Below are 11481 nucleotides of genomic sequence, written 5' to 3'. Positions count from 1 at the left end.
TTAAAGCCTTAACAATACTTTCTGGACAATATAAACACGTGATAGACACAGCATACACGGGTAACAACGTGGCCAATGATACACTGATTAAAATAGCTCATAACAGGCACCTGAACAGCCTAGATGCCCTGAAATGACAGCAGTAACATGTATTCCTAGGATGTGTTGAATACAAAACATTTTAAAAATTTTTTGGCATTAATACTAACACAATATATTTTTTGAACATTCTGCAAGAGCAGGTGCACAAAGAATTACCCCTTCATTTCCAGATTATCAGTAACTAGGACTACTTTGAGAAAAGCCAGAGGCTGGGCACCTCCCCTCCCCAGCATCACTTTCTTTGCCGAAGCAGCAGGGTCTGCAGGACTTAGGTGGAGACAGGGCTCCAGGGGTGCTTAACAGTCACCAGGTAGCTGCATGAAGCAGATGGGGGTGGATGCTGCCCAGCAGGGCCAGGGATGTCCATGGACTTGACCCACATGTGCTCAAGAGGCCCTGGGGGGGGTACAGGGTACAGGCACTGGATGGTCCACACCCCTCCCTCAGAGGAGTGGTGGAGCCAGGGCTGGGCTTCCAGCCCTGAGTCCAAAAGAAACCCCGACCTAGCATCCCGACACCAGGCTCATTTCGCTCTTTCGAATGGACATGTAGAACCAACTCTATCAGGGACCGGCCCTGGGCGGGCCTGGCAAGCTCAGGAGGAGAGGTCAAGCCAAGCTGAAGGGTAGCAGGACGCCAGCGCAAGCCAGCCGCCAGAGGGGCCTCGGGGCTGGCCCACTCGCCCAGCCTCGGCAGCACAGACTGCCCAAGACTCAATTTTCTCCTGCCGGAACTAGCTCTCCAGCGCCATCCTCAGCACCCTCACTATTCCCAGCATCCTCTCCAGGACCAGAGTGCCGGCTGGGCCGGCTGAGGCCAGCAGGACCATTCTGCACAGCCCTGCGCTCCACAGGCCCCCCGCCCGGCCGGCTGGCGGGAGACAGCCCCTCTTCCCTGACCTCCGGCACAGGGGCCCTCATCTCCTCAGAGGCTTCGCTCCCCCACCTCCGCCCCAGCACACAGTTTCCCACATCTCCATCTTTGGAAAACTGGTCTTCTAAATTCTTCTCATTTTCTTCTGCTCGTTGCTTGTTTCTGGCACTGCGTTTACCTTTGGATTTCCTCAACTGCCTGTTGTGCATTTCTTCTCGGGAGAATCTCCACTGAAACTAGAAACCAAGAGAGGGTGGGGATGAGTGGATGTAGAGTGTCCCCCGAAGCTTGCATTGGCCCCCAGTATTCTGTCAGAGCAAGACACAACTGCCAGGTCTCCTCCAGCACACCATACCTGAACAGAGCTCAGGCCCATCTCACCCACCCCGGAGCCTGTTCCACACTCTCCATGGAATGTATTCTAAATATGGACTTGGTGCTGTGGGGGCAGAGGAGTGTTTCTTCTGATGCACCCCATGCCAAAGTGGAAAATGGGGCCTGAAATCAGTTTGGAGATCGAGGACCCGGAAGAGGCCTGAGGCTGCCCCTGCCGGGGGCCAGGGCTGCAGCACTCACTGTGGCCTTTCTGAGCATCACCAGGCACTAGGCCGGCATTCTCTCCCCAGCTCAGGCGGGGCACAGATGCTGTTACTGCACCACTGGGACCCTCCTGCAGGACTAGCAGGGACTCACTCCGACTACCTCCTTCCCCAACGTCAAGCTCCCCTCCCACACAACCTACAGCCTACAACTAGTCCGGGTGTGTATAAAAGCCCATCGCCTTGCCCCCGCTTGGAAAGGCCATCCCAGCCACTCTGGGATTGTGACTATCACAGCCTGGCTTCTGCGTCTGCCCCTCCTGGGCCCTAAAGTGCCCTGAGGGCACTCCCTCTAGAAACTTCCTCCACCCAGATCCACGTGAGGAGGAAGGCTGCTTCTCAGGGCGCCCCACCTGCAACCAAGCTCCCATGTGACAGGAAGTCGGCAGAGGCCCGGGTCACACAGCCAGCGTCCAGCTGAGCAAGAGCCCCTGTCTCAGAGCTCTGGCGGGAGACCACCCTGGAGAGGCCGCCCGTCACTGGCCGGATCCCCCAGCTTGTTTTCTCATCTGAGCGACCCACGGTACACACAGGCCTTCCGTTTCCAGTTCCCACCACAGTTACTTCCTTCCGCTTGAGTTGCACCACACGGGTTACACCAAATATGTACTTAAATCTTAGATACTCTGAAAGAAAAATGAAAGGCGCCTCTGGCTTCTGATGCATGCAGGGCTGGAGGGAGCCCAAGACTGCAGCGTCTCCATCAGTGGGGAACTTGCCACGGCATAACCGACTGAACACCTTGCTGGGAAAAACTGTATGTGCTATACACATTTTTAAGAACCAGCCCACATTTGCGTAGTTTTCTGTGGCAGAGACCCCTGTCCTCACAACAGCTTAAAGGGCTCTAAGATTGAACACATCACGGGACTCCTGGATTTAATACCTTTTGGACAAGACTGGTAAATTTGAATATTCTATCATAGTAGAGAAAAGGGAGTGAAATAGATGTTGTGGTTAGGACTTGACGAGCGTGCGGTTCTCCCCTCCCCATGCCCACCCAAATCCCCAAACAAGTTCACTTACGGTATTGGATGGGCTTTCCTCCCTGTCACTCATCCATAGGGGCACTCTCACCCTACAGCTGCAGACTCCTTTGGAGATGATTGGAGCTCCTTCCACCCACGCTGAGCTCCCCATAGTGGAATCACTCCCAGGCTAAGGGGTGCCCTGGGTCCCACTGGGCTCATCCACATGCCAGCTTCAGCCCAGACTGCCTAACAGGCACCTCGGGGTGCCACAGCCCGCAGAGGACACGAGTCACAGGCCTCAGTATGCTGCAGCGACCTCCACGGAGCCTGGGCGCCACATTGCTATCCTTCCTATCTGCCTTGTCCTCGCAGCTGCCGTGTCTTGATTCTAGCCCAAACTGAAGAGCCTTTGTTTCTCCCTAAGCAGATGTCCCCAAGTAGAACCTCTTCACCTTTCAGATCATTTGCATTTTTTTTTTTTTTTTTTTTTTTTTTTTTTTTGGTGGTGGTGGTACTGGGGATGGAATCCTTCTACCTCTGGGCTACACTCCCAGACCTATTTTATATTTTTATTTGGAAACAGGGTCTCTTAAGCCAGGGAGGCTGGCTTCGCACCTGCGCGATCCTCCTGTCTCCGCCTCCCAAGCGCGGGGATTACAAGCGTGCGCCACCACGCCCGGCCAGATCATTTGCATGTTTTTAGAGAAAGACCAGTTAAACCTGCCTATACAGAATCCTCTGAGAGGCAGCCAGATACTGGTGAAGTCAGAATAAATTTTATTCTGTCCACAGAGTAGTGAGACTGTTTGGGCTAAGAGACGCTACGTGCTAAAATATCAAAGTAGTTGTAGAGTGACTGCTAAGCCCCAAGTTCAAGTTCGTTCTGGCACTCGTCGGGCACGTTATCACCCTCTGAGTCTCAAATCACAGTATCTCCTATCTCTAAAATAGCTGTCTCTGTGCCAGGCCCGGCTACACCGAGCAGCGGTGAGCAGCGCCCCCTGCAGGTGCAGTGCACTCCAAGGACGGTGCTGCAGCGCCAGACCTCCCACCCTCCAGGCTTGGTGTTTTCTCAAGGGCTGCCCTTCTACGTAAATAGAACTTCCACAGCTCCCTCTGGACACCCAGCCGGGTGGTTTCCTGTAGATCATGTTCTGTCGATCTGACATTCCAACTGGAGTGAAGAGAGCGTGGGAAGCCCGGCAGACACCGGCCACTTTCTCCCGGACCCTTCCTGGGCTGCTGAGGGGAGGAGTTGGGAACGAGCCCAGCTGTTTTCTGTCCTCATAGTCATCACAAAAAGATAGCCATGCCAAGTGCCTTCTAGGACTGCACTGTTTTGTAACCTCAGGTGGGATGTCCCCCATCCCATCACAGCTGTCATGGATGCTGCAGCCGGATTCCCAGGGAGGCTCTGACCCAGGCCTCCCATTTTCCTCTCCAGGGGGCGGGGGGTAGGTTCTCAGGAAGCAGGGAAGGGGCAGTGTCCCAATCTGAGGGACTGCAGAATCTATGAGCTGAATGCTGGATTTGTAAAGGACTGCCTCAGAATACCTGCCAGGAGGGAACAGGTGCGGCCTGAGACGCCGACTGCGCCTTGCGTCAGGACCAGGGTTCACATTTCCCTGAATTCCCAAAGCAAGACTCCTTGGGCTTTAAAGATGATCACATGTAGCCAGGCGTGGTGGCACACGCTTGTAATTCCCACGCTTGGGAGGCAGAGACAGGAGGATTGCGCAGGTTCGAAGCCAGCCGCACACTGGCTTAGGAGACCCTGTTTCCAAATAAAAATGTAAAAATAGGTCTGGGAGTATAGCCTGGAGGTTAGAAGGGCTTCCAGGAACCCCAGTACCACCAAAAAAAAAAAAAAAAAAAAATCACACGTAGCCAGGTGCATGCTTGTAATTCCAGTACTTGTTGGGCTGAGACAGGATCACAGGTTCAAAGCCAGACTCAGCAAATTAGTGAGGCTCTCAGCAACTTAGCGAGACCCTGTTTCTAAATAAAAAACATAGAACAGGGATGAGGGTATAGTTCTGAGGTAGAAGTCTCCTAGGTTCCACCCCCAGTATCTGTCTTCTATCAATCTATCCATCCTCTCTTCTCTCTCTCTTCTCTCTTCTCTCTCTCTCTCTCTCTCTCTCTCTCTCACACACACACACACACACACACACACACACACACACACACACACACGATCTCGTGTAGGTTCAGAAAGGTTAAGCAACTTGATCCAAATCACAGCTAGGAAATGGCAGTGCTGTTGGGAGTCTGGTTTCTCTGGCTCCCAACCTTCCAGCCTTTCTTGGCTAAAGGCTTGGTCTCTTGCTCCTGAGAGAGTGGAGGGAGTGGGAGGAAGTGCCTGGAGAGGCCACACCTTTGGGCTGGCCCAGCAGAAGGCATGAAGGCCTCAGTCTTTGGGCTTTAAGTGAACAAGATGTGCCCACTCAGTGCTTGGCTCACTGGGCAAAGCAGCTAGCTAATGGAAGTCTAGGCTCGACTGCCATTAAAGACAGTCTGGGTCTGTTTATTAAAAACAAGTATCTAAGCCCAGCGTATGACCCCAGCATTCCGGAGGGTGAGCCAGGAGGATCACGATTTGTGGACAGCCTCAGCTACCTAGCGAAGCTCTTTGCAACTTAGTGAGACCCTGTTTCAAAATAAAGAAAATAGGGCTGGGGGTGTAGCTCAGAGGTAGAATTCCCTGGTTTTTATCTCCAGTACCACATACACAAAAAAGTATCTACAAAGAAGTCTTTGACAAGCACATTTTTTTAAAGGTTAGTAAAATGCCGGGCATGGTGGCACACGCTTGTAATCCCAGCATTCTGGAGGCTGAGACAGGAGTATCACAGTTTGCGGACAGCTTCAGCTACTTAGTGAGGCCCTCCGCAACTGAGTGAGACCTTGTTTCAAAATAAAGAATAAAAAATAGGGCTGGGGGTGTAGCTTGGAGGTAGAATGCCCCTTGGGTTCCATCCCCAGACCCACAAAAAATAAAAAATAAATAAAAGATCAGTAAATAAAATTTGAAGTGGAGGTCCACAGGTGAGCCTAGAAATGGCCCTAAACTAAGACCTTGGCCCAGGGCAGGTGCCAGGATCACTTGGAGGACTCCTTGGACGAGCTGCCCACCCTGTCCCGGAGGGTCTGATCCAACGGGCCTGGGAGGAGATGTGAGCTTCAAATCTAAAAGGTCCTGAGTGGTGCTGATGTTGCTGGTGCAAGGACCAGAGCGTGAAAACCGTGAGATAAGGAAGAACACCTGGGCAACGTCTCCTCCGCCCTCACTCTGCGACCCAGGTAAGGCATCCTCCATCTCTCCCTTCTCCCTCCACACCTGACCCTTCACTACTTCACCACGCAGGCCTCTCCTTCCTTTAAGCAGGAGGCAAGCCTAGTCTTGGCAATACTAGTCTGTAACAACAGTTAAAGAACTTCCATGATTGCCCAGTACAGAAAAAAAAAAAAAAAAACCTTCCAGATTCCATAGCTCAAAAAGGAGACGCCTCAGAGAGCCAGGAGCCTTCAGGGATAGTTTGCCTTTTACAGGTTGAGGTCTTGAGCCTCCATGCAGGGAACATCTCAGCTCAACCAACAAGCCGCCCGGAAATCAGGCTGTACTGAGTCAGGCCCTTCCCAGGCCAGAGCGGTGCAGGGGCTGGGAGTCACCGAATCCACTAGCCATCCCACCGAAAAAACTAAAAAGGGAAAAACAAAAAAACAAAAAACAACAGCCCTTCACCTTACAGTAGTGCATGTCCAGAGTTCCAGTCAGCAGGAGCTAATGGATTTAATTTGCACGTTTTAATAAAAAAACTGCTACGTGTCCACTTTAAGTAGTTTGGCTGGAAAGAAGACTCCTGTGTAGGAGAAATCACCTGTTCTCTCTGAAGGAGTTTAATACTTGCTTTGAAAATTACTCACATACACAGAGGTTTCTTTCAAACACTGAAAAGTCCTGATTGGAGAATTCTGTCCACGCTGCTGATTAAAAGAGGACCGAAGATGCCACATCCTGAATGTGCCGGTCTTGGGGTTTCTTTCAACAGTTTCAATGCTAGATGTGATGTGTATGTTCTGGGCTCGGAAGTTTGCCTAATCATTCATTGATTCAACATTATTTGGTGAGCGCCAGCTCAGGGGGCAAGTCTTTCCTCTCATGGAGTGAATGCCCGACTCTTCCTGGAGGACACACAGGTGGTCAGGAAATAGGAGAGCCAGGGGAGAGCTCTGGAGGGAAGAGCCTCCCTCCTGCTGTTACAGAGGAGCCCTGCTTGGGAAGGATGTCTAGGTGAAGCATCCCCGGGAGAGGAGCGGCCAGACAGCAGCCAGTGGCCACAGGGAGCAGAGGAGCAGGGAGGCCCCGGCTGGAGTGCAGAGTGGGGCCGGCTGAAGGGTGGAGGCAGACCCCGCAGGCCGGTTAATATCCTTAATACACAGCTTTCACGTAAGCAGCGGGGTGACATGGTGCGATCTGCTTTTTTAAAAGGTCGATTTTGCTCCCAGTGGAGAACCTGTCTGCAGAGGAGGCCTCGAGGAGGCTGGAGGAGCTGAGGCAGTGGTGGTGGAGGAAGAGGAGGGATTGTGGAGTTCTGGGGCTGAAGACAGGTCTTAGGGTAGGCTGAGCACAGAGGGAAGGAGAGGCTATATTGGGGATGCCTGGGCTGGGTGGGTGCTGTTCCTCTGGAGGGGTGGTCACACACGAACTTGGATGGAGCAAGGAGGGGAGGGATGGGCAAAGGCTGAAAATGCCTCGTAACCACGGTCAGCAGTGCTGACCCGGAGCAAAGCCCAGATGGAGATTGCTCAGGGGAGGTGGGCTGGGTCTGAGTCCCCTGGGACTTGGAAAGTCAAAACAAGGTGGGGGGTGGAGCCAAGAGAGAGGGGTGCAGCCCACACTGACACACTGCAGGGGCCACTGTGAGGACAGATGGAGCCTCTGCCGGGGACCTGGGGGACAGAGACAAGGCGGCTAAGACACGTGCTGACACATGGACAAAGACAGAGACCTAGGGCTTCCAAAAAGTTTGGCGGCAAGGTCTCCTCTGTGGGACCCACAGCGAGGTGACCCACGGGCCTCACAGAGCAAGTACTTGCCCCAGCCACTTCTGATCTGGAAATGGTGCAGGAAATAGGTTCAGTAAAAGAGTAAGCAGCCTCCCTGTAGTTATATAACTGATCAGAATTCTAAGTTCTTACTGACCAGAAAAAAAAAAAATAATGAATCTCCTTCTTCTCTGGTTTTCCTTCAAGGAAAGTTCTACCTTCTTACAGCAGTTTTTAAAAGTTACCTCTAAAATCTCCATGCTGGCCCAAAGTGGCCACTGGCTTGTCCCTGAGATGCCAGGGCCTTCCTACCAAAGTCAGGCCGACCATGAGCAGATGCCCGGCTAGGAAAGGCTGGGCCACCTTTTCTGGGGGAGTGGGATTCCTGGCAGGAGACCTCGTGGGCTTGGTCGCTTGTTAAATGTCACTCTATGAATGATGCCGCCCGAGAGCGAGCCTGTGGCGGAGCGGCACCTGATGGCGGTCTGTGGCCATCCATCTTGCAGCCGGTGGCTGACTGCTCCTGGTGGTTAATGGTGGATTGGCGGCTGCCTCCTGCCCACTGCTGCCGTCGCCTGTCACATCCCATCCCAGAGCCTGGGGAGAGACCTTCCTCTGCTCGCCAGCCCATCTGGTTCCACATCACCGCTACCTTGGCGCTCCTTCCATGAGAGGGAACCCCCTGGATTTGTTGGCTGGGGAGGGGCTCTTCCAATCTGTTCACTAGCTGGATGCCCCTGCCTGCGGCTCTGTGTCCAGAAAACACAAGGAACCAGGAAAAGAGCGGGCAGGGGCGTAGGGATGGCACCAGCTGTGCAGAGCTGAGCAGGCCAGGCAGGGCTGCCCCAGAGTGTGGCCTCAGCCGGGAAAGTGGTCTGGGTGGCACCTAACGGGTTCTGGTTGGTTCACTCAACTTACTGGCCGCTTCCTGAGCAATCGGTGTTACACCCACTGTTAGCTTTCCATCACTGTGACAAAATACCTGAGAAAAACCAACTTGAAGTGAGGAAGGCTTGGCCTGTGGCTTCAGAGCCCCAGTCCATGGTCAGTCGGCTCTGGCGCCTGCGACAAGGTCACACATCACGGTGGGGAGTGGGTAGGGAGGAGCTGCTCATGCTTTGGTGGCCAAGAGCAAAGAGTGAGAGAGAGAGGAAGAGGCCAGAGCCCCCAGATCCACTTCAAGGGCACCCCTCTGTGACTGCTCCCACAGCTTCCACCTCCCAGTGACACATCAGCTGGGAACCAAGTGGTCAACACAGGGGCCTTTGGGCTCTCAAGATCCAAACCCTAACCCCCAGGCTGCAGAACACGGGGGATGAAGCATCGGCACGTCTGGAACAAGAGGAGGACCTGAACGCAGCTTTAGGAAATGAGCTGATCCTGAGAACGGCCATCGCCCCGCTGCAGCTGTCCCAGGGTAGTTCATGAGAAGTCTGACAGGGAAAAAAGGCCCCGGGATCCCCAGCCCTGCCTGGTCGGAGGGCTCTCTGCCTCACCAACTGTCACTTGAAGGCTTTGGTTCAGGCCTGTCAGGGACTCTGGCAAGGTCGCGCTGCCAACATCAGCAAACTTCTGATGTCGAAGGGTCAAAGGTGCAGGGCACGCGCTCCCGCCAGCGTGCAAAGAAAGTAAGACACGGGGAAGCTGGCCAAGCGGTCCAGCCAGGCCACCCCTGCTCAGGCTGCTGCTGACTCCATGCCCCCTTTGGGGCCTCGTGGGACTCTCTGGCATGCCTGGGTGTCCAAAAGAGCTAGTCCTCTGCCCTTGCAGCCCGGCCAGCAGGAAATGGCAGAACAGCCCTCCAGCCCCTCAGCTGTCCCGCTTGCGCAAACTCGGGTGTGATTCTGATTGCTGAGTGGCTCTGTCCTCTGGGCTCCAGGGAGCCCCTGGAGGTCTAAGCAGACTGCCCACCCAACAGCCATGAAAAACCCACCGGAAGATGAAGCCTGATGGGAAAAGCCCAGGAGGCAGCCAAGGTCTCTTACCTTTGATTCCTTCTTCTTGATTTTCTGAGGTAGACAGGGTCTCTGAAGAAAGACAATCTGCTTGGTGGATACGCTCCCTTCCCTACAACACACAGAGCCGAGGATGAGTGGGCTGACACCTGGTGGGACCCCAGACCGGGCCCAGATGACCCTGCCACCACCTGGCACCATGTGCCTGCAGGAACCACGTCACAGCCGAGACCCTGAGCCCATCTCCTATGCTGGCTTTACCACAGGAAAGCTGCCCACCAGATGAGGAGGTCAAGAGGGACAGCATGGGATGGTGCTCACTAATCAGCTCCATTCCCATGAACCTCTAGAGCCTCTGAGGGCAGCTCCCCGGCTGCACCTGAGGAAGGCAGGCCCCTTGCCGCTGTCTTTAAGGATGCCATGACATCACAGGAGGGCACGGTCTGCTCTCATCTTCAGCAGTCTGGTTTCCTTTTTAATTCTCTATCTTGTAAACACCTTCCTTTACATTCAGCCAAGAGTGGCCGGGAAAGGAGGGGCAGAACGAACATTTGCTCGGCACCTGTGTTGTGCCAGGGCTGGGCTGCTGATTTACACAGAAGCCTCACCACCCTGCTCTCAGGAGCAGGCTGCAGCTCACCCAGCGAGGATTCAGACCCAGGGACAGGGAGGTGGAGGATCAGGCGGGATGAGCTAGCGAGGGTAAATGTCTGAGACAGAGACCCGTCTGTACCCTGTGCTTGCACAGCTGACAACCAGCTGGGCTTTGAGTTCAAGTCTGTTCTCATAGTTCATGTCCTCTAGAAACTGACTAGGATACGGACCTGGGAGCTCCAGCCAAGATGACAGCAAGCTGCAGACTCAAGACTTGGTCTAGGTCTTCAGGCCACAAAACCAGGGTGCTTTCTGCTCGCTACATGTCCCTGTCCCTGTAGAAGTCTTGGCTGAGAAATAAGGCGGCAACTCCCAAAGGCCAGGGACCCAAAGGTGGCCCTGGTCTGGACCCTTCATGACACTGTCAGGTGGAGGTGGTGCTGCGGCCCGGCAGGGACAAGGAAAGGCACCAGCCGGCACTTTCATCTTCAACCTGCATTCACCACCCACGGTGGAGGGCAGTGGGGCCTGGGGGGCCGCACAGGAGCAGAGGCGGCCTGAGGGGCGAGTTCCTGACTGCCCACAGCCTCAGCCCAGCCCTGCCAGGTCCTGGCTTGGGGCCTCAGGTGTGTGGCAGAGCCTTTCTGAGTCTCAAACTCCTCATCTGTAAAACAGCCACATCTGTGTTTACAGCCTCCCAGGAAATTTAGGAGGACTAATTTAGCTAGAAAATCCAAAATACAGATGGAGGGCCTTTTAGGATCAGTGTGACTGGGCTCAAGGGACGGTGGGAAACAGCCATGAACTTGATGTAGGGAATGCCAAAGGCACGGGCTCCAGGTCTCGCCCCTGTGGGGACACCGGCCAGTGCCCGCGGCTTCCTTGGCTACACTTCCTTCAGCGGTAGATGGTTTTTTTTTAACCTCATAGAATTTTTTTCCTTTTGAGAATTAAGTGAGGTCTTACATGCAAAGTGCCTACCTAGCATCGGACAAGACACAGCACACACTGCCTTTTGCACCTGAGGGCCCTGGGCCCCATCAGCTTAGGACTGCTTTCCTGGCCAGGCAGGAGGAGGGTGCGGGGGAGCACTCTAGGTGGCAGTGGTGCTCCCCGTGGGAGAGTTTACTTACTCGGCAGGCACACGGCCTCACAGGCCTGCCGCAGGATTGAGTCACCCCCACAGAGTGCTTATCAGGGACAGAGTGGAGCCTGTGCCAGTACTGGGAAGAGGCATCAAAATGTATTAAGGTGCTGGTATTGGAAAATTGCTTTGATAATTTCCAAAGTGTAAAATATAGTCAAGAGCTTAGGTGCTGTGCAAGCACTCAGGCAGGG

The 11481-nt window shown here is 54.1% G+C and overlaps 1 protein-coding gene across 1 annotated transcript in view; it reads right to left on the bottom strand.

Moving 5' to 3' along the window:
• Nucleotides 1-815: 815 nt before the first annotated feature.
• Nucleotides 816-11481, bottom strand: part of RFTN1 (raftlin, lipid raft linker 1) — a gene marked incomplete at its 3' end in the record, with an annotated part of 204880 nt that continues 194214 nt past the window's right edge. Inside the window, exons 9-10 of the mRNA XM_080715947.1 lie at nt 9580-9661; nt 816-1211 (exon numbers count right to left, since the gene is read on the bottom strand). Coding sequence (XP_080572073.1) covers nt 816-1211; nt 9580-9661 — 478 coding nt within the window. The remainder of the gene's footprint in view (nt 1212-9579; nt 9662-11481) is intronic.

This window comes from Muscardinus avellanarius (genome assembly GCF_963383645.1).
Source record: "Muscardinus avellanarius genome assembly, chromosome: 18".
NCBI lineage: Eukaryota > Metazoa > Chordata > Mammalia > Rodentia > Gliridae > Muscardinus > Muscardinus avellanarius.
Note: the sequence above shows the minus strand (reverse complement) of the source record. Positions and strands in the feature narration are given on the sequence as shown.